Source organism: Neopsephotus bourkii, unplaced genomic scaffold, assembly GCF_033783945.1.
Source record: "Neopsephotus bourkii isolate Nb327-2 ecotype Australia unplaced genomic scaffold, CSIRO-AGI_Nbou_v1 NB_1292, whole genome shotgun sequence".
NCBI classification, from domain to species: domain Eukaryota; kingdom Metazoa; phylum Chordata; class Aves; order Psittaciformes; family Psittacidae; genus Neopsephotus; species Neopsephotus bourkii.
This window is the reverse complement of record NW_026901776.1, coordinates 3,561,842-3,584,968: the sequence shown is the minus strand read 5'-3', so window position 1 is coordinate 3,584,968 and position 23,127 is coordinate 3,561,842. Positions and strand designations below refer to the sequence as shown.

At 40.9% G+C, this 23,127-nt stretch overlaps 1 protein-coding gene and 1 long non-coding RNA gene across 12 annotated transcripts in view; one reads left to right on the top strand and one right to left on the bottom strand.

Annotated features, from left to right (window-relative positions):
* PLD5 (phospholipase D family member 5) overlaps positions 1 to 23,127 on the top strand; it is a 164,745-nt gene that overhangs the window by 117,725 nt on the left and 23,893 nt on the right. For all 10 annotated transcript variants that reach the window (XM_061365751.1, XM_061365760.1, XM_061365755.1 and 7 more), the window contains one exon: positions 9,590 to 9,717. In XM_061365751.1, the coding sequence (XP_061221735.1) occupies positions 9,590 to 9,717 (128 nt within the window). The remainder of the gene's footprint in view (positions 1 to 9,589; positions 9,718 to 23,127) is intronic.
* Positions 18,722 to 23,127, bottom strand: part of LOC133218899 (uncharacterized) — a 38,753-nt gene continuing 34,347 nt past the window's right edge. Inside the window, exons 3-4 of one of the 2 annotated variants that reach the window (XR_009727297.1) lie at positions 22,688 to 22,849; positions 18,722 to 19,272 (exon numbers count right to left, since the gene is read on the bottom strand). This is a non-coding gene — a long non-coding RNA (uncharacterized LOC133218899). Of the gene's footprint in view, positions 19,273 to 21,738; positions 22,850 to 23,127 lie in introns of those variants that run through there. The other variant, XR_009727296.1, reaches the window with a different exon arrangement.

Below are 23,127 nucleotides of genomic sequence, written 5' to 3'. Positions count from 1 at the left end.
AGGTTGTGATTCTAATTCCTCATGTATCAAGATGAAAAAATATCCCTGAATTCTTGGATGTTTCATCTAGGAAGTGTATAAACAAATCTAGTGCTTCATAATACTAATCCAAGTAAAGAAAAGAGTCTTCGAAGGTGGGTGGGGTAAGCAGTGTCTGAGTTTACTAATCTTATATTTAAAATAGCCTTCTTTTATAGTAAAATGTATGCAATTATAATTAGGCAAAGAAAGCAAGCCACAATCCAGCTTTAGTAATGCTTTTACGGATAGTATTATAGCCTTCCTTTAGGCGGTAATATGCTTTGACACCTGGTCAACTAAGAAAATTACTTTTCCCAATCTCTAAAGCACTCTTATAGCTTCATCTAGTAAATGAGCAGTCCACTCTCCAATAGCAAAGGGAAAAAAGATGGATTTTTAAGAAAATACTTGAACAAACTTTGTTGCACATTAGTTATCTTACAGACTACTGAATCATCAGACTCACAAAACAGATTTATACGCAGAAAATGCTATTTATAGGAATGCTGAGTTCTGCTAAGGGGAAAGAATTGAACTGATCATCAGTGCTCTCATGATTCAAAGTTTTATTCAAAATAATCTATGACTATTGATAGAAAATACCTTAAATAGCTCAAAAAGAAGTAAAAAATTTGATTGAAAAATACTGATGGCAGAGTCAAGTCAGTGCAATATGAGGATTTCTCTCACTTTTGCTGCATCCAGCAGCAAAACCTGTTACAAAGGACATGAAATGTTTGTTGCTTTCAATAGAATTTATTAGAGGGAAAGGAAGAGCCGTTTGGACATTTTCAATTTGCACAAAATTCCTGTGCACAGACTCTTTTTGTTTTAGTTTGGTTGTTAAAGATAGTCTAAAATGGGAGTCCTAAACTTTGTCCCAGGCAATGAGGGTTTCGTATATATAAAAATAATTGATACAGATGAGGGTTTCTATAGAAACATGCATAGAACAGAATATACTTCAGAAGCCAAATCCAGGTGGAAAAGAGTAGAGTTGAAGCATGTCTGCTTTCCTGACTTGTTCTGTGTAATGGACTGTAGTGTTGGCTGCTTGCATTTATGGGGTGCTTGCTTATCAAATATCTACTGGGTGGCAACATGTACCTCCCAAGGACGTGGTGACATGGATGCGTCTTAGGTAAGAATAGAATACATTTCCAGTGGAAAATGTAGAATGTAAAACTCTACAGTAACAAAAATCTTAAGAAGTCAAGTGCACACCATAGGGCTTAAGAAAAAGTGAGAAGAATGGAAAGAACTATTACAGTGCAAATAATAAAAACCTGTGGGGTTAGCAAGGTGAATTTAGCTGTAAAAATCATGTTGTTATATTGTCTGCATTAGAGAAAGGGGCATCAGGCTTCAAATCCTGTTTCTAAATACTGGGGGTTTAACATGGATGGGCTGCACTGCATTTAGCCGTTTTCTTCATGCAATCTCAGTGCTTTATGGATGCTTTATGCTCTCTCATGGGTGAAAAAGAGAAAGCCAAGAGTTTGCTCTGGAACCTGGTTTTACATCTTTGAGGGGACCAGAGGTCTGTAGCTGTATGAGTGTCTTCCTTGTCTGCAGTCTAAAATGCTATGCATAGGTTAGTTAAACATGTCCGCGTGATTAATCAACTGAGCTACCTGCTATCCGCAGGGAAGCTCATGTAGAGTGTGCTTGTGCTGTACCTATTCTGTGGGTCAAGAGGAGACCTTTTATCCCTAGGCCGTAAGAGGTCATAGTTTGCTCACCTTGCAATTAAGATGGGCCTTTGGCTTTTTGTCAGTGAGTCAGAAATTATGTGTAGCTGGGTGCGTAAGTATTACAAAGAAATACTGTCATGCCTCTTTTTCATCTCTCCTGTGGCATGGATTGGGAAGCATTTCGCTTATATGTGTGTTTTTCTGCTGAGTAAATCAAAAGTGTCCAGCAGGCAGTGCAAATGTGTTCACGTGGGTGAAAGCTAAAACATTCCTATGTTGAACTCTGCCTGCAGCAGGGTACTTAGCTGAGAAATTGGTATTTTAATTACTTAAACTAGCAACAAAGGCCAACATTTGACATCTCCAAAGCCACTGTAAGAGCATATTTAGATAAACGTTACCTTGAGAACTAGCTCCCAATATGTCACTGAAGTTAAAGAAGGAATTGAAAGAAATTAATTCTGACCTTTCCTTTGTTCTCAGGAATCTGCCATCCTGCATCCAGTGATCAAACCCTGCACGCACGAGAGTCCCTCACAGGTCTTTTCTGGTACTTCTGTGTCACTGTGGACCCCTGTGTACGCATATGGGAAATGTCATCCCAGGCAAATGCCAGCGTTGCCCTCCTATCGACTTCGTTTGCATCAGGCAAATGGTTATACAAGATAAAAGGCAAACAAATACTGGGGCTTGCCACCGGGAATTTCTGAGAGGCTTGTTTTTGAGAGGGATGGAGGCTGCACTTTAAATGGCAGCACTGGCATAAGCAGCTCCTGCATCTTGTTGGCCCCAGCCACAAGCCACTTGTTCTGACACTTGTGCTGTGCTTTCAGATGTGTCAGAAAAATTGTTTACTGCAGAATGGTGAGCTGGGCTGGTGAATAGCTCTGTGTTTGAAACAACTATTTTTATTTATTTTTATCTTGGATGTAATTCCTGATCCAGTTCATTCCTTGGACACCAATAAAAGCTGGTTAGGCATGGCTGAGGAGAGGAGGAGAACGGTTGCTGAAAATGAGATCCGTGCATGCCACTGTTACTGGGGAGTTTCATTGTTTGTGGTTTTGCTATGTTTTTAACCATGATGGTTGTAATTCTGTAATGCTTTGTTTTCAGTCAGAGAGAGGGGTTTTTTAATGCTCATTTCTCAGTATTTCTTGTTCTTCCTGCTCCCTCCTGCCCCCACACTGAGCTCCTGGATTCCTCAGCTGTGTGAACAGGGCAGTTTCTGAGGCTGTGCTGGCTCGCAGAAATTACTTTAATCTACTGACTGAGTGAAAAATAAAGTAAAAACCCAGTGGTCAGCGTAGAGGTTATTTACTCTCCCTGATCGTGCAGGCCAGATCCTGTCGGCACGTTACAGTCTGCTGTAGGGAAGGGAGTCAGGCAAGAAGCTGGCTCAGTGCCTGGAGAGGGGGCTGGGAAGTCAGCCGGCAGCGACAGAGACCTGTCTTCTCACACCCGCTGCTCCACAGGGAAATCCTTGGCTGTGGCCCGTCTGCTCAGGGAAGGTGTCTCGTAGCAACCTGTCTTCCAAGCTCCAGCCAGGCATGGACACGTGAGCCGGCTGGGGAGCGGGCCAGGGGAGATGAGCAGTGGCAGCACGTAGGGGCAGGGAGCGTTTTCTGCGTGTTCTCCCTGAACCACTCATGCCACAGCCCCAGGTACGTGAGCCCATGCATTGCCATTCCAGAGGGTATGTGTCTGACCAGAGGGGGCCATGGAGCTGCAGCTAGATTCCTCTCCTGTGCCCTGGTTTCCTCAGAATTACCTTTGTGTCAGTGACCTCAGGTGCTGTAAAATAAGGCAGTAAGCATTACAGTATTTTTTCATGAAAAAATCATATTTCAGAAGCAGACTCATTTTACTATAAGCAGCATTAACTTTTGGAGCCAATGTTGTTTTGAGAAGCTGTGTGTACACTTAGTTTATGGTTTACTGGGAGTAAAATATGGTTTATTGGGAGTGAGTGGGAATTTCATTGAGAGAGAAAGACATGTTTGTCGTGCAGGTAGCTTGAGCGCTACAGTTTCAGACAGGCCAAGGTGGTGTGACTATAAATTGTATTGTGAAGGCTTTCTGGAGATTACTTGGGCTTGTACTAAAGTGTAGTTTATTTGAGTAACTATGATTTAGTTTTCTCTGTGTGTGGCCATTGCAGACACGGCTGCTGAAGAAAAGGCAGCAAGGTTTTTATTGTACACTTTTTATAAAGTCATGATGGGCACATAATCCCAGAGGGGCAGGGCTCAGTCCTGGCAGGTTTTGAAAGGAGAGGGGCGGTGAATGTGAGGAGCAGAGGGGAATGTAAAGGAAAGAGCTGATTCAAAGCTAAGGTACTGCCATCAGAGATTTCCCTAAAAGTCCTTGAGTGTTCTCTCTTTAAGTCTCAACCATTAATCCTTCTGGGGCCAGGCAGACTTTAAATTGCATTTCAAATCCAATATTCCATAAGGAGCACAGAAGCAGTAAATTGTCTAGTTTGTCTTGTAATCATGTAGAGGCGTAAAAATAACTTTGTTGTCAAGTTGTGCATTCCTCTGCTTTTGTACTTTTCCTCCTCTTGAGTGCTGGTAGATCACACTAATGGGGCTTCTGGAAGACTTGCAGACTTTTTGCAATCAGTTGAGAAAAAAGCAAGGGAATTCCTGGGGAGATGATCCTCTGCCTGGGTCACTTGTGTCTGCCCAGTATGAGACAGCTACCCTGCCATGTGTGAGCAGAGTATGGAAAACTCTAGGGCTTTGTCTTTTCATTCATGGGTGTACTTTGTGCTAAGTCTTGAAATTGAAAGCAAATAGATAAAATGAAAGTATCTATTACAAAGTGTAGGGCAGGAGACATTCAGTCTGTATCTGTATGTGTGCACATCCATATCCTAGTGAGCAAATTATATTGTAAGCAATAAGTAAGTTTAGGACCTGGGGGTAATAAAGGATATTTTGTTGATCGTTCTGAGCACATGGTGGTTAACTGCTTCTGTATTGATCTGAAAACTCAGGTTAGCTGAAAGAATACAGCAGGTCTATGGCACAGTGGCAAGCACTGCTTGCTTTCCCCCAGCCACACAGTAGCCCCTCAAGAGAGGCCATGCAAGGTGCTGTGTAGACTGCTGGAGCACCAGTTGTGCTCAAGGGTACTTTTGCTTGTGAGCTGTAGGGTTCATGGTGTGGATTGGTTAAGTCTGCTCTCAACTCTGGCTTGAGGCCCTAGTCCAAAGGGTACAGATCAAAACCTATGTCTTTGTGTGCCAAGTGACTGACAGGAGTGGGGTGGAACAAAGAGGCCACAGCTTGCATTCTCAGACTCCTTTATAAAGGTCTCATTACTTGGAGTATTTGCTTGGGAATACGCAGAATGAAGAGGAGGGTAAAAAACAGTGCTGTGAATAAAGCATATAGACATGGTGATGAGGAGAGAGAAAGGCCAGCGAGAATGGGGTAAGCAGAGGTTCCTACTGTGGCCAGCTTCGTGATGATGTGGGAATGGTGGCAGGAATATGTGCAGGATGTGGTGCAGAAGCATTTGTCAGGTTCAAATTGCAATCACACAAGAGAGCTGTAAGCAGTGCTGCTTTCATTGGCCAAACTCATTTCATCTAGTAGCACTTCCTTGTACCAGCTGTCCCTTCTTTGTGATCCCTCCACAACCTCCCCTCTCCCCAGTCCTACTGATAGCCCTGTGTAGCTCCCCCTGCCCCTGTGTGCTCCCACTTCCATTGCCTGCTGTGCCTCTGCAGCCTGCACTTGACAAGCTGTTTCTGCAAAATGGGGAAGGAGAGGCATTCAGAAGCCCCTTGTTCATCTCCTCCACCTTTACAACTCTCCCCTTCCTAGTAGGGGGTAGCAGAGCCCAGCCTGGGTCCACGACCCAGAGCTCTGCACATTGCACAGTCCCAAAACATGCTGTCAGATCATGTAACTCCATTTCTTTTCATGCTCTTTTCTGCTCCAGCACTGTTTCCTACTGTCAAGGCTAATGAGGTCAGGGCTTTTGGTTCTTTCCTTATCCTTGCTCTGTCCATTGTGAATCACAGCATTGAATAGCATTGCTTATGCTGCAGCTTCCCAGATACCTCTGTCTGGCCCTCCTCTCAATCTTCAATTCCTCCTCTCCCGTTTTTCTTTCTCCCTGCTTTTAAAACCACTATAGTGAAAGTAAGAAAGTTGTGAAGACAGAAGGCCAATTTTAGCCGTGGTACAAGCAAAGGCAGCTTCTGTTTCTTGGGCGTTATGTTTGCTAACTCCAGAGTGAGTTTAGCCTGTAACTGGTGCTGTTGAAAGCTGTTGCAGGCAGAATTTGCATGTTTCCTTTCAAGGCAGCTGTGATAATAGCAGGCTGTACAGTTGCTCTTTCTAGGTCTTCTTTACAAACATTATTTCCCTTATCCACCAGAGAGGTGATTTGGCTCAGTGATGTTGCCTTTGTACCAGGAGAAGTTGGTACTGCTCACAGGTGCTGGATCCAAAGCCTTCTGCTACCCCTTCTGCAGATTGTTGCATAAACCTGGATGTGGAGGCTGAGTGGCAGCCCTGTGAGCCCCAGCCTCCTGCAGTCTCACAGGAGGAAGAGTCCCCATGTTTGTGTAGCTGCCTGGTGACCCACAGCTAGCATATGCCACAGCACAGGTGCACCAGGATGCGCTTCATACAGTTTTATGTGGCAGAGTGTGTATGTGATGAGCTCTTGATTTAAGCCTTGTGCTAACAGCTTAGTAGTTTTGCTCAAATACATAGAAAAGGTCCCAACCTTAAGCTCCTGTTCTCGAAGCCAAGCTTGCCCTGTAGCCTTCATGACACTTTTAGTGGAGTATCTGAGAGCAGGCAGCTAGACCAAACATGATGTTGCAAGCCTGGAAATGTAAATAGCACTTGCTTGTGCCATCCTTCTTTGGAATTACTCTGGGTCTGAATTTTGGAAATGGATGAAAAGTCAGTCTTTTTGCAATACTACTACTGTCTTCTGTTTTCTTCTGCCATTACAAAACAAAGAAAGAGGCAGTCTAAGTGGCAGCCTGGCACCTCACAGGGGCTGTGTTCCCATCACATGGAGAAGGTCCAGGCTCTCGATTGCAGGGTCCCCTCTGTGCATCAGTCATCTCCCTTATAGAGTATAAAACCCTCCCACCTAGAAGAAAAAGTACTCAGGGAAATGTATGTTACTTAAAGCATGCTTTGTTCCCTACAGTGGTCTTTTCCTGCAGAAAGACAGCAATCTGGCCCATCCTTTTGAATGCACAGTTTCATGGAACAGGAAAATCCCCTCGTGTTTTTAAAGCAACAGCACTGGTTTTCTCTGAGATCTCACCCTGCAGTTTAATTTTCAGTGGAACAAAATTCTTAGATCTATTTTTTAAGAATCTGGCATCTTTATTGGCAATCAAGCCTACCAATTGTGCCTTCTGGTGAACTCAGCAGACCCACAGCTTTGTGTAATTGAGACTGCAGCATGATAGAGAGTTCTGTTATGGCTTCACATATTGATCAGTCTGACTTAATTTCCTCATGGCTCCTGGACCACGCTAGGGATGATGCATTATGTTGAAGGCCTGATAAGCCTGTTTGAGCAAAACATCTCAAGGGGTTCTGGAACAGAGGCAATTACCAATACTGATATGTGTTTCCTTTCATCAAAATTTAAGGGCTCATTAATAGGCTGCACAGCAGCTGCTGTTTGCAACACATGACTTTTTTCTTTAATTAAGTTGGAGATACTCTTTCCTCAGCCATATGAGTTGGCTGTTTCCAGAAGGAAATGAAATTGGGTCCCAGGATTTGATTTTAATGATATGTGTGATAGCAGTATCTCCTGCACTGCTATGTTCACTATTTTGGTAATTGAAGCTTAGGTTATATTTCAGAGCAATAGTCCCATCCCACTGCTTAAACTACGCACGCCCACAAATCCTGGTGTTTTACAACTTCTGAGTTTTGTGTCAGGTTACTGATGGTGTCTGCTGATTACTGGGTAGATGGATTCCTGCTGTAACTTTGGCAGTCAGCATTTTTGTTCAGCAGTGGATATGTTAAAAATGTTTTTAAGCCGTGTTTATTTTAGGCTCTCGGATACGAGAAGGAAGCTCACTGTTGTTTCTGGCTGGTTTACCTTCTCTCAGCAAAAATCCTAACATTTCATTTTTAACCTATTTGATGTAGGTGTGTTGTGGGTGTCAAATTCATACTGCTATTTTATGTTGCAAATTAGATGCATGGAAAGAAAATATGATCAAGGCAACCTGCTCTGTTAAACTTGATTTTAAACAGTTTTCAGATAAGCAGCTAGAAGTTTAGTGCCTCACAGAATCATTTTTCATAGCTAGTAGGAGTTGCTTTTGTTTTGTTTATTCATCAGAAAATAATGTAACCATTTAACACCAGCTATAGCATTTTCTGATTTCCGTTTGACGCACGTTATCTCCTTAAGTAGCAGTTCTGCTCATTCTGCATGGAATGAAAGCCGGAAGCAACATTTTCCAAGGAACATTGGAAAATACTGGTGTTTTTAAGCATAGATGAATGCGGATACATACATTCTTGGGTGATTATCTAGGAAAAAGTGGAAAGGTAGCTGGGTCGCAGAAAATACAACACTTAAACCACGTTCCATAACTTGTTCAAAATCCTATGATATATGTCTGGTGCTTCATGAAAATTGTCCCTTACCTGATTTTTTTTTTCTTTTCTTGATGTCTGAACTTCTAGAATAATTTCTTCAAGTGATAATTACAGTTTTCATGATAAAAAGGAAATATTTAGTACTGGTAACTGTTGCTTAAAGTTGTGAGTCAAGTGATTCTTAGGAGGTCAGAAACAGGGAATTAGATGAAAAGAAGCATTTTAGTTCTCTAGGTAAACCTAGAATTCTTTTGAAGTTGTGACTCATATCCAGCCATTACTGGAATTCATGGTACTGATCCCATGGGTACAAGATCCCATAAATATTTAATGCGGGATGGCTGGTACCATAACTGCCCTCCAGGCTGCTGTTTGTAGTCACTTCTCTTCCCTAGATACTGTCGTGATTAAAATGTGAGGATGAGTGGGTTACTCTAAATTACCTTTAGCAATAATTAATTCAGATTAATCACCTAATCTTACAAACACTGGAGCACTGAAAGAACAATAATAGTGTGAGAAATCCCCTAAATTTACCTAGTATTAAATATATTCTGGATGCAAACATACTGATGGGACCAACTCAGACATTCCTACTGATGTGATAAAGCCAATGTGCTTTTACCTGACAGGTGGTTCCTTTGATTTCAGTGGCCTACAACCCTTATTAAGACTGTGCAGTTCAAAGTGGTAGGTTGAATGTCACGGATTTGCAGGATTAAGAGCAGTTTCAGCATATGTTAGGCCTTTGCTTGCTTCCTCACTCCTTAGTTGTCCACCGGTGTGCCTCTTGGCAGAGTTTGTTCCATGCAACACCCCACCATAGGCTACCTGCTCCAACCACTGCACAGGGCAAAGGAGCAGAGTCTGCTTTTAAGGGAGGTGTTGTAGTTTGGCCTGTATTTTAAAGGTCATTATTATAACATGTAGCAGGTTTGAGTTACAGAATGGACCTTTAAAAATAAACTTATTTTTAGGAACATAGAGTGCTGGAAAGAAACAGCAATTATTTGGTTCTAAAATGGAAGAAACTTAAGTAAACATGGCAATGTTCCCTATACCTGCTTTTCTGAAATGTATGTTAATGTTTTAAATGGTGGGACAGTAACACTATTTATCATTAGTTTTAAATCTTAATGGTACATTTAATTACCTCCCCCACTAGTTTCGGAAGCTGAAGCCCTGAAATGTGAATTGGGGTTTTTCTAATAATGTACACTATGCTATTTTGAATTGTGTTATTTATCTTTTAATCTCTAGGTGCTGAAGTGTTGTATATGAACATGTCAGCATATAATGAAGGTCGGCTTCAGTCATCTTTCTGGATTGTTGATAAACAGCATGTGTATATTGGAAGTGCCAGCCTAGACTGGAGATCACTGGGACAGGTAATGTAATTGAAAAAGTAATCCTATACACTTTGAATGTATAATGAGGAAAAAAAGTCATGTTTTGAGGCCAGCAAGATGGATAGCTTGTTTTTTCTGATAGTTTGCTGGCAAAAATGCCAGCCATCAAAAACTGCATTGCCATGGTTTTGATGACTTCTGTGTTGGCAAAAGTGTATTACAATAAATTTTACTACTTCTCATTGGAATAGCTGTCCTCAACAGTCAAAAATTTGATTGCCCCTATTGATTTCTCTGATTTTGTTGTTTCAGGTTTGTAAGTTCTAGTTTACTTTAAAAAAAAAAAAAAAGTGAGCAAACCTGTTGGAAAACAAACTGCTGCAGAAACTCCATGGTAATGCTGTGAGCGTGACTTAGATCCGTTCATCTGCCCTTTAAATAAGGAAAAGCAAAATCTGGAAAGACTTCCAAATGGGTATTCAGTATTATACTGAAATAGACAGCGTATTTAGGGAGGGGGAGATTTATGGATACTGAAAGTCAATAGCATCATGTCTTTGAAGGCTGTACATATTAGAGCGAATTCCATATTTGAATCCTCATAAACATGAGAGTTGAAGGATGTACACTAAGATTTCTGCCAACCACCAATGCTGAGGACTCTCTATAGTCTAAAACCATTTTGAATAAGTATTACTGCATCAGTAGTGCAGCTTATTTGCCTTCTGTGGGTATCTGTAGTTTCCTTCTTTCTGCAAGTCTCCAGATTATTAACAGCTATCATGTTCATTTTGACTACATACTGCTGATTCTGTGAGGCTGCTGTTGGTCATGCTTAGGGAGTGGAACCTCAGTAACTGAAATGCACAACAGGAAGGAGAAAGCAGCAGTCCTAGGTAGTTACTACTTGCAGTAAAGAAAGCTTGATTTCTAAATATGAGCAGAATCTTGGAAGCACATGAATAATTTTGAACATGGGTTCTAAGGGTCTTGTAAAGGAGGAGGTGTGTTTTGGTTGTATTGAAGGTTTTAAATGTTGTTTTGAGCTGAGACTGAAAGTGTGAATAAAACCAAGTCAACCATTTTGGTAAAGAATAAATAAATTTTTGCTGTTCCTAGGTCTATTTACTTATTTAGAAGGTAACTTTATGAACATTTACAAAGGAATCTGGAATACTGGTAGAAAATAGGATGTTAGCAAATCACAGAATCTTGGCCGAGATGGTGCATTTTTGCAACACATAGTTTAGGTTCTTGGACAGTTTAGAAATTGAGTGTTTATACATTCCTGTGCCCCATGAGCTAAACTGCTTCATGTCATGACAAAATAGCTCTTCACAGAACTATTTGGCTTATAAATACTTTAGCTTTGAAGCCACTTCTAATTGGGTTTTGAGTAATGGTGATAAATAATAAATGTGGAGAAAAGAAGCAATCTACTTCATAGATTATTATTATATTTAATGATTGTGTTTATGATCTTCATCACAGATGCTACAATACCTCATAGGCTTGGTCTTCTCACAGTGAAGTAAATCTTAATTCTTGTAACATATCTGTGTTAAACTTTGATACCAGTTCTTTTGTGGGCCAGTGTTTCAAATGTGATTCCTCACTGTTAATTTAATATCTCTTATTCATTTGGACATTTGTTTTTTCATCCTGTTGTCATATAACAGTATATTTTTATATGTAGTGGTAAGAAGCTCAGAATAGTATCTGTACAGAGCAAGAAGAAACCTCTCTGAATTGCAGTTAAAGAGAATCTACTTTCAATTGATTAAGAAATGTATGCCAAGGTTTCAGAAGAGCCTAAGGAAATTAGATCCTTGCCTCCTGCTGACATCAGATATGAGTGTCCAGTCCCCTTACTCCAGTTACAGGTTAACAAATCAGGGCAACTGTCAAAGAGATCTGATATGCAGTCCTAAAATAATAATCTCTCTTGAACTTTTCACATAAGAGGCAAAATAAGCAAAGAACTCGGTCATTTTGTTCTGAGTGCTTTCCTCAAGGACAGTATTTTGCACGTGCATGGGACCTAACTTTAAAACCCATGGTGAACCAAGCCCTTACTGGGGAAACACATCTCCCACGGGTTATCATTATCAGAGTCCCAGTGCAGCTGCAAATGAGGGATCAGGCCAGTCTTCTCTCAGATCAGCCTAAATGAGTACGATCTGAGTTTAACTGGGTAGTAGAAGAGCAGATAGTGCCAAGCCTGTCCAGATCCATGCCCTTGCCCTTGCCGTTGTACTGCCTTCAATAGCAGGGTAAGGTCTTCTGCAGTTTTGCAGGGGGAGGCAGGGAATTCACTGCAGATGTTGCTTTGCATTTCCTGTTATATCTTGGTTTACCTGCAGGGAAAGGACTGGGAAAAGGCAGACTGGGCTGTTGGTTAGTCACATATGTCTCTTCACAAACTCATACGACTTCCAGAGAAACAGAATGTGTGGTTATTGAATCAGCAAACCACTTTGGCCAGTATTACTAAACCTTGACAGCAGATCGCATAATAATGCAGGTCTCTGCTAATGTAGAAACATATGGTAGTTTGGCCTATCAAGCACAGCAGTTGTCTTCTTACTCAAACAAAACATCTAGTATGAGTCAGTCACCTTGTAGATAACAGTGTCTCATTATTCTGGTTTACATATCAAAGGCCAGGTTGGACAAAGCCTTAGGTGACATAGTTTAGTGTGAGGTATCCATGCCTACAGCAGGGGGGTTGGAACTAGATGATCTTAAGGTCCTTTCCAACCCTAACTATTCTATGATTCAGCAGCACAGTTCCAGTGTGAATTATGTGAGTGCATCCAGTTTCATATCTAATATCTGAAATGCAATGAAAAGCTTGAGATTGTAACTGTGTGCGATTGTCATATCTTCTCAGATGCCTTCCCTTGTACTTTCTACGTGCATGTTTATTGCTTTCTCTGTACTGAAACTTTGCATACATTCAGGACAGTACACTGTGTAATTCCTATAGGAGCACCTACCTGCTTCACTGGTGTGGCATTTTTACTAGGGATGCAGCAGGTCTCCACTGTATTTCACCCTAGGCAAGTCCCAGAGCCTTCCTACTTCATACTGTAGTGGATATAGAAATGCTTCTGTGACATAGCAGTACACAGCATTTAATATAGAGCAACTCAACATGATAGAGAATGGGTTAAAACTTAAACAGGGGAAGTTTAGATTGGATATAAGGAGGAAATTCTTTCCTGTTAGGGTGGTGAGGCACTGGAATGGGTTGCCCAGGGAGGTTGTGAATGCTTCATCCCTGGCAGTGTTCAAGGCTAGGTTGGACGAGGCCTTGGGTAATATGGTTTAGAGCGAGGTGTCCCTGCCCATGGCAGGGGGGTTGGAACTTGATGATCTTAAGGTCCTTTCCAACCCTAACTATTCTATGATTCTATGATTCTATATTTATGCAAGGTTACTGTGATAGCTGTAACTGGAGTTCATGCTTTTGTTCCTTTGGAGGTGGGAGGGGGAAGAGGAACGAGGTTGTTAGCATCATTCTTTTCTTGGGAGCCTGAATCTAAAGCTGAAATAGTAATTTAACTTTTAACAGCTCCATAGGAAGCAACATCAATGTGCAGGAAAATGGAGGGATCAGGCCCACTCAACAACATAGGTTCATGAACAGCAGGTCCTGCTTGAACAACCTGATCTCCTGCAATAAACTGACCTATCTGGTTGGTGAGGGAGAGGCTGTGCACATTGTCTGTTTGGACTTATGTAAAGCATTTGACACTGTCTCCCACAGCGTTCTCCTGGAGAAATTGGCTGCTCATGGTCTGGATAGGTGGATTCTTCACTGGGCTGGAAACTGGCTGGATAGTCAAGCCCGAAGAGTGGTGGTAAATGGCATTACATGTAGTTGTAATGGTACTAGTGCTGTCCCTCAGGGCTCAGTTTTAAGGCCAGTGTTGTTTAATATCTTCACTGATGATCTGGATGAGGGGACTGAGTGCACCCTCAGTAAATCTGCAGATGATACCAAGTTGGCTGGAAGTGTTGATCTGCACCAGGATAGGAAGGCTCTGCAGAGGGATCTGACCAGGCTGGATCGATGGGCTGTGGCTGGTGGTATGAGGTTCAATACGGCAAAGTGCCAGGTCCTGCATTTGGGCCACAACAACCCCATGCAACACTCCAGGCTTGGGGAAGAGTGACTGGAAAGATGCTTGGCAGAAAAGGACCTGGGAGTTCCGATTGATGACTGCTGAACATAGGCCAGCTTGTGCCCAGACAGCCAAGAAGGCTAACAGCATCCTGGCCTGTATCAGCAGTAGTGTAGTCAGTAGGACCAGGGTGGTGATCATCACCCTGTACTTGGCACTGGTGAGGCTGCACCTTGAATCCTTTGTTCAGTTCTGAGCCCCTTACTATAAGAAACACATTAAGGTGCTGGAGCAGGTTCAGAAGAGAGCAATTCAGCTGGTGAGGGGCCTGGAGCACAACTTGTGACGAGGAACAGTTGAGGGAACTGGGGTTGTTCAGCCTGGAGAAAAGGAGGCTCAGGGGGAACCTTATCAGTCACCTGAAACTACCTGAAAGGAGGTTGTAGTGAGGTGAGGGTCAGTCTGTTCTCCCAACAAGTAATAACACAAGAGGAAATGGCATCAAGCTGCACCAGCGGAGGTTTAGATTGGATACAAGAAAAATTTCTTCACAGAGAGGGTGCTCAGGCATTGGAACAAGCTTCCTACGGAAGCAGTGGAATCACCGTCCCTGGAAGTGTTCAAAAACAGTGTAGATGAGACCCTCAGTGACATGGCTTAGTTGTGGTCCTTGGGGTAATGGTTGGACTTGATGATCTTAAAGGTCTTTTCCAACCTGGTTGATTTTATGATTCTGTGATGAGGGCTTACATGTCAAAAGGTATCAGCTTTGTTCTTATAATCTTTGGGGAAAATTCTTCTCTACATTTATAAGCTGGAAACCAATCTCATTGTGAGGCTAACTGAGTTTTGTTGCCATTTTCTTGACTTGCTAGCACTGACAAGAAGTACCAGCAGCATTTCCTTTAAAAGTAAATGTTCTGCATCAAGGCGAGATTTTCATATGCTACATATATTGCTTAGGGAATAACCTTTAAAGTTGCATATACCCTTGTGCCTTCACTGTAAAAGTTTTAATACTTTCCAGAGTCTGAGCTTTGAAGTTACGGGCAAGGTTGACAGCACATCATTATGTTTCAAGTAATCAACTTTTCAAGTTTCAGTTAGGTTGCCAGTTTGCCAAAACTCTAATAATTTAAGTGAAATCATACATGCCAGCTATCTGCTTCAGTCTAAAATCAAACCCCACAGGCAAATGAACAATACTGTTTTGACTGTCTGAAAACAGGGGTTTGCAAATCTTTAATGTTTTAAACTTTTCATTCACAGTGAAATATTTTGATTCTTTCTTTGAACAAGTTCAGATTTTGTCAGGGATGCATCTTTTTATTTTGTTACCAATATAAAACAATATCTTGCACAATTACATAACCCACTGAAAATTCCAGGTTATAAACAGCAAGATTTTTTACCACTTTCTTGGACAGATAGAACTCCTTAGATCTAGTAAACTAAGACTTTTGTCAATGAAATGATCTTTCTACTGATATAGTTACTTTCTGATAAATGTTTATAAATTCATATTCTCTATAAACATGCTTTACAGATCTACTAGCGTAATGAAAGACATCTGGTTGGATGGTCTCTCATTCTTTGTGGTGCTGCTCTGCCTGCAAATGTGGTTTGGGGGGGTACTAGAAGAGGAACATGATAAAGATAAATCACATTTTGAACTTTTTATTTCATATAGTAGAGCAATGTGATCAGCTGTACTGCTTCCATGTTCCCCATGTTCCACTACATTGACATGAATTTGGATATGGATGCAATTGATAAAGTATTCTCCCAGAGTTCCCAGGCTCTCACCTACAGAGAATTTAGTCTTGTAACCACTGAACAAGCCAAGCAACATCTTTGGGCCACAGCTGTGCAAGCTACTTAAGAATAAATTTAAGGTAGCAACATGGAATCATGGAATCACAGAATCAATTGGGTTGGAAAAGACCTTTAAGATCATCAAGTCCAACTGTTACCCCAGGACTGCCAAGTCCACCACTAAACCATGCTAGGTTGATACCTATTTTTATTCAGCAAAATATGTGCATCTGTGTTAAAATGTTTGGCTGAAAAAGGATCCACTGAAACATGCCTAAAATTAGACACATATACTGATTAATTTTTGCCTGTGGTAATAACATCTGAGGTGGCTGTGGTGCTGTATTCCATTTTTTAGTTCCTTGGCCTAGCTTATTAATAATGTACTTAAATGAAAGAAATTGGTTATATAAAAATTATTAGAATTCATAATATTAATGCAGAGCAAGAGCTAACAAAAGGTGTCATACTTCTTTTGTTCCATGACTTCCTCCAATAGTTCAAGCAAAGCTGGAAAATGCATTTAGCTCCTTAATTCTGTTGAGAAGCGTGAGGTTTGTAATACAGACAGAACCTTTCAGCAGCTTAAGAAACACTTCTGGAGATTTTCATACTAACAACGTTTTTAGACAAGTTTTATTCATACATGAATAATTGAATCCAGTGGGCAAACAACTGTCTAATGGATTAGCTGAACTACTTCAGAAAAATACATTTATGTGCAACAAATACTCAGCCCTTGGAAAATTCCATTACTGAAAATTATTGAAACAAGTAAAATTAATCTGATTGTCTTCACTGGAAGTGCAATCAGGCTTATATCAAATACACTTGTAGGCAAATAAAATAGCTTAAGTCATGAATACTAACAGGTCTGGATAGAGGGGGTCTTGGAACAACGAAGGGGACCTGGACAGAAGAAGGTGAAGTTCCTGGCTGGGGGGAAGGGTCCTGGGAGTGGGGAAGATCCTGGAGATCAGGGAGCTTTGAGGAGATGGCAGCTAGGGGATGCACCAAGGACACTGGCTGGTGACACCTGAGACAGGTAACAGTGAGCAGCCACACTGCACAGATGGACCTAACTTTCTGCCCAACCATCCCCAGGGAGCAGCCACCACCCATCAGGGAGGGAAGGTATGGATGAAAGGTGTAAATGATAATCAGGTAGATGCAAAAGTTCTCATCTTATTGGTTCTCAAACAAGCCCTAATATCCAGATTCATTGCAGGCAGTCATGTATCTTGCCTGTGACATCTTAAAAGCATTATCTCAAAAAGTCCTACTTAAATTTTGGTTCAGCTGATGTCCTAAGCAGTCCCATTGATTTCCTCTTTCAGTTAGCTGTGTAAAAATTGCTAGTAGAGGATCTTTCTTTTTAAGATGCCTATTAAGTCCACATATTTTCTGGTTTGTTCATTCTGCTGTTTTCAGTTCAGACCGGTTTAACCCGAATGGCTGCAAGATGTAAATTTTTTAAGGACAAAAACCCACCAGGCTGTAAAACTTTTAGGACAAAAATTCCCTACCTAATGAACCTGCTCTCATATTCCCATATATATTATGTGTCTGTTGGACTCTCTGTGTGATTTGTTTCACAGTACAAAGTAAGACTTCAGAAGGGCATTTGATTTCATCTTAGAAATTCCATCAGGAGGAGGACTCAGAAAATAATACCTGATGTCTTCACCTATGTGTTTATTGATGAAGACATACTAATTCTTGATAAATTGGGCTTGGCCTTATGACTAGAATTTTTTGACCTTGCTTCTTTCATGAGATGAGTTTGGGCAAAGTTTTGAATAGCAGATGCTTATCTAATAATCTCTGTTGCAAAGGATCAATGATTTAATCCTTGGGTGATATGGTTTAGAGCGAGGTGTCCCTGCCCATGGCAGGGGGGTTGGAACTTGATGATCTTAAGGTCCTTTCCAACCCTAACTATTCTATGATTCTATGATTTGTTCTTGCTGACTCCCAGCAGTGCCTTGGAGCACTTTCTAAAGTGTCCTGTGTGACAGCTGGGTGTCTGACAGGACTACTGAACAACAGTATTTCAGGCAGTTTCCATCCTCCTCTTACTCTCTTGTTATAAGTTAGAAACTGATGATTGTATCTACATAATTTAAGGTAATTAGAAAATGAGATAAGCTGTCTGAGTGCTGTTTATCAGGTTGTAAACAGTGACCTATTTTATCTGAGGAGTTAGGTTTTTAATTGATGCATCCAAGAGGTCAAATAAATACACAAGAGAGGCAAAATATTGTAGGAGATGAGAAGTGTGATTGCATGAATAAGAAACTCTCTATGGACTACTTTTTCATTACGATTATTATTACATAAAACATACTTGTCTCTTTAGGATTGACTCGTACAGTACATGCAGGCTTTGGCAATTATGAATTATCAATTACATCTGAAGTGTAAGAAATAAATTTCCCAATTCATTTATTTTTCTAAGAATTCAGTTGAATCAGCAAATTGGCTATGTGAAATACTAAGACTCTATTAAGTATTATACAAGTATTAATTATTCAAAAAAGGTTTAAGAACCATTTGTAGATACTGTAGATAAAGTTATGACAGTTATAAACAATGTGTACTTAAAGTATACTGGATTGTGGATTTTCTGAAATTAAGAACTTTATAGTTACTAGGAAAAAAACCCCAAACAAACAAAAACCACAGTTGATCCAAAGATCCGTTTCCTCTGTGTGTCAGTTTTAAGTAAAACCTGGCAAGCCAATGTTTTATTTGTTTTAGTATGAATTAGGTTTTTGCACTTAGGAAAGTCCAATGTATAGGAAGGCTTGCAACAGGTATGGCTCCAGGAGCACTTGGTTTGTTGCTGTGTGTCTTGCCTGTTATAACTAGACTGGACAAAACTGGATTGAGAGATACTGGGGGTTTTGATTTTGTTGTTCAGGCTCTTCTCATAACATAGGAAAAAAGGAGGAAGAAGCAGCAGCTAGAATTCTTCTCTACCACCTTCTCCTCCTCTTGTCTTCTGTGACAAAAAGACTGACAAAACCTAACCTCTTTTTCTTCCTACTCTGAGATGGCAAAAGTTGGGAGGTAGTATGGTATCTCTGGTAATCGAGAGTTGTATCTAAAAAGGCAGATTTGGGGCAGTTTGAGATTGTGGAAATACTGGAGGATCAACACTTCGATTGCTCGTGGGGGGCAAAATCAATTGGAAGCAATCCATGTTGTTCTTTACTCTCAAAAGTCTCATCCCAATTCTACTGAGGAGACTTGTGGAGGAGTCACAGCTTGAAGGCCTCATTAAGAGCGACAGAACTCATCCTGGGGTTATTGCTTCTTCTCTCGGTCTCCATTTCTGGGTTATAAATCCAACTCAAATCTTTCTCAAAATTCAGGAAGCTCTTGCATGCTGTCAGGAACAAATGCAACCCATATGTATGTCTCTCAGGGAAAGGGGAATGATCATTTTCTCAAAGTATACTCTTGAACACTGTAGTTTCTATTTATTTGTGTGATCAAAATCATCCTCCTATAAAAAACAGTATGTAATAAATACTGGAGCTCTATATACCTTGGACTAAGTCATGACAATCTCATTTGTTTCCAGCTTCCCCAAAATCTTGCTGTAGCAGAGCCACCTCTCCAAACTGATCGCTGAGAGAGGATCCTCACATTTGCAATTCCTGTTAATGACAGTTGCATCCTATCTTTACAGAACTCAGATTAAAAAGCATGCTATAATCAGTCAGTCATTTTTTGAACTTTTATCTAAATGAGTCTCTTGAAGTTACGCAATAGCGCATCTGGTCCTTTAGAAATAAGATATTTTGACAGTTAGTGGAATTGCATCTTTTCACTCAAGCAAAAGTTAGATGAGTGTTTCCATTTGATATAATGCTGTTCTAGTGTGAACAACATTAGTTACGTCCCTAATGGGCACTTTAGACCATTGTAAATCCTTGCCATTTTCTTCTAATTATTTGTTTAATTTTCTTACTGTCCCAGTGGTGTTCAGTATCGCATCGCTGTTAGTAAATTGAGCACAGTCTCAAGTGTCCTGTAACACGAAACAAGGCTCTTTCAGCTTAGTCATCCACCAAGGCTCAATCAAGCTCAGATGGGTAAATGTTCAACTGAAAGTAAACACAATATAATACCAGTATGTCTAAATTCATATTTCTGTGTTAAATATATCTTGCATACAACAGAGAATATCTGCTTCTAAAAAGTTCTGACATATTGGTAGCTATGTGATCCAATCCTCAAAAAGGCTTATGCTGCTTTATTTCAGTGATTTATTTCAATGAGATTATTTCCAGAATTAGCTAATATTATAAAGATAGCATAAAAGTGCAACCTGGTTGCAAGCACAGGTGAATGAGTCAAGATGTAAAGAAAACAGGTCTCAGTAAATATTACAGTTGTAGTGATAATTCAGTACCTTTTATGTCTTTTTATTTCCTGCTGCATAGAAAGCTATTTGTATTGTCAAAACTCAGCTGTGGTGCTATTACAGCTTGCCTTTCAAAAGACAGGCTGAAATTTTTCACTAAAAGCTTTTGGTGAGGGTCCCCAGCTTTGATCAAATGTGGAGCAGTTTGATGACTCTTACCCATCTCCAAAATAGCAGCTTTTCCTTTTTCTTTCATCTTTTTGAGGGGATGGCAGAGATGGGGAGATACATTGCTCTTGAAAATATGCATAACTCTCAGTATGCATTTATCATGGTGTAAAGTTTGTACTGCTGGATGTTGTGGTTTATTCTCCAACTGAGACAGGCCACTTTTTCTCAGTTACATCCAGTAAATCAGGGCAGTCAGTACTCTCCATTAGGCTTTCTCTGCTTGAAATTATTACCTGACCATCCAGTATTTACAAATGAATCTCAAATTAAGCAAATGGACTGTTTGTCTCTTGCTAGCATTGCTGTGCACTGCTAACAGAGTGCTGGTTAAAGCTGACATGAACACGGGTAATGTGGCTGCTCTGCTTGTGTTCTGCATGTACTTCTGTAGCTGGCTGGTAGAGCTCCTGGTTCTCCCCTGTTCCTGTGGGCTTCTGTTTTTGCGATTGAAACCAGCATAGGGCTGCATATTCTCCTTGAGCTTGGAGCCAAAAAGACTTCTTATGCCTCCCCAGCCCTGGCTAGTTACTCTAGATGCAGAGCTGATTCCCAGCTCCAAGGTGCTAGGAAGCTATTCCTGTTTATCATACTTCTCCCACTGCTGTGCTCCATTCTCACATGCATCATCCATGTTATGTGTTTGTATTTAGTGTAAGAGAGAGCAGAGTACAGCTTCCTGGATATTTTTGATTTCTGCTGACTGTAGGAGTGTCCTCAGGTCTCCGACCTCTGAAATTACAGATCTATTTCCTCCTCTTCAATTTTTTTTTTAAATTCAGTTGCTGTGAACGTTCTCTGGAACAAGTTTACTGATGCAGTAATCGATAACAAAATGTAAATCAATAAATAATAAACATGCAGAGCAAAATGATGGAATATCCAGTTTGACCAGACAAGCCGTTCTTTTCAGAGCAGTATGGGATAGTCAGATAGTTGGATCTCCTTATCCAAATGAAAAGAGAAGGTTCTTTCTCCAGTAAAACTAACCTTGCAATCATTTACTTTTTAATATTTGCTATGCCATCAACACATCTTAAAATAATTAAGAGTCATAGAAGGTGTTACAAAGGGAGTGTGTCTGGTACTGTTTTATGAGTGGTCCCTCAGATATACTTGACAAATAATATGAGTGAATATCAGGATAATGAGTTTTGGATGGGTATTAGACTTCCTTAGGAAATGAGAGGCATACAGGAATTTGGTGGCAGAACACACACTGTACGGCACCATGCAGAGGCAAGAAAATCATCCATGCACATGTGTGCAAAACTGGAGAAAGCTCTAAAGACCCCTGCTGATATCTTGAAGCAAGCAAGCAGACAGTGTGGTGAACAGACAGCACTGGTGAGATACGCTTGCATGAGCGGCCCAGAGATAAAACTCAGTAGCCTCAGAGTTAAGCCATTAAAATGTGAAAAATGTGTTTGGGAAGAGGAAGTGCATCATAAATAGTGCACAGGGCAGTGGTCTTGCCCTGAAAAATAAATAGATAGATAGATAGATAAATAAATAAATAAATAAAGGGCACTGGTCACAGTGATGAGAATGGTTTCCAGGCACTCCTCTTTAAGGCCTGTCTGCAACGATCAGTAAAGCAAAAGGGCTTAATTTGAATTTATAGATCCTCCAACCAATTGCACTCAAGTCCTGTGGTTTCATTTGTGTTGTGTTCATTAAGAAGCACTGAAAGAGCAAGACATGCTGAGACTGCAATGTGTATTAGCGCAGGTGCTGCACTGGAATGGTTTTATGGTCTCTTTACTTGCAGACACCCTGCACAAAGTGGGGCAGCAGAACCTGGCCTGTTTGCACTGCTCTGTCCTGCCCACTGCTGTTCTCAAGTCCAAGCCAGATTGCGTGGATGGGGCAAAAGGGTCTGAGCTGCACTTCTGTGCCAGAGCCTACTGCTCAAGCTCAGCAGCTAGGGGGTGGACAAGCCTGTAGAGTCAGTCAGAGTTCTTAAGACCAGTGTGGCCTTCTACAATCAGAGGTTCACTTAGGTTGGAAAAGATGCGTAAGATTATGGAGTCCAACATAAATCATTTTGTTTGTCCTAGATAACAATACAGGCCATACAGCCTGATCCAGGGGTTCCAGCATTTGGCTCAACAGCTGGTGGCAGCCTTAAAATAATTGTGAAGCTTACATGGATGTAAGGCAGGTAGCAAATCCACCACTTTCTCAAAACATGATTTAGGTTGTCCTGAAAGAGAACTTGTTCTTTAAAACCCAGCTGAATGTCTGAGGGAGTGCTAATGCATCACATTCTATTCTGTCATCTCCCGTAAGAACTTGCTGGCAACTAATCTTGGTCAGTGATGTTAATGAATGGAGGCAGGTTCCTCTCAGAGGGATTTAGTTATTAGCATACCCCATCAGATCAGTCTTGTTCAACTAAACAATTAAAATAACAACATTAAAATAGTCATGAAAGAGTATTCCCAATATGTGGTTCCACCCACGCGCAAGCACTTTGATATTGCACAGATGATCGTTCCCTTCTGGATAAATATCTTCATCAGAACTGCCTCAACTCCAAAAGGCTCCCAAATGCAGCAGCACAGTCACCTCCCACTTCAGCAGTTGAATCCTTTCATGGAAAACTGGGTTTAGTATTGTCCTGTGAAAAAGACATGCAGTAAATCGGGCTGAAATACCATGCCATAAATCTCCCATGAGTCAGGGCAAGGAAGGACAATCACTTCAGCCATTATACAAAAAGAATAATGGTTCTGCATCTCAGTATGAAAGCTCATCTTTCTATATCCATAAGTCATCAGGCAGAACAAAACAGATTCTGACAAAGCATTCCTTCCATATGAATATGCAGAATTAATGGTACCGCTAAACCTTTTCAGATTTTGACGTTGTCATAAGCAACGAGGACAAGCTTGGAAG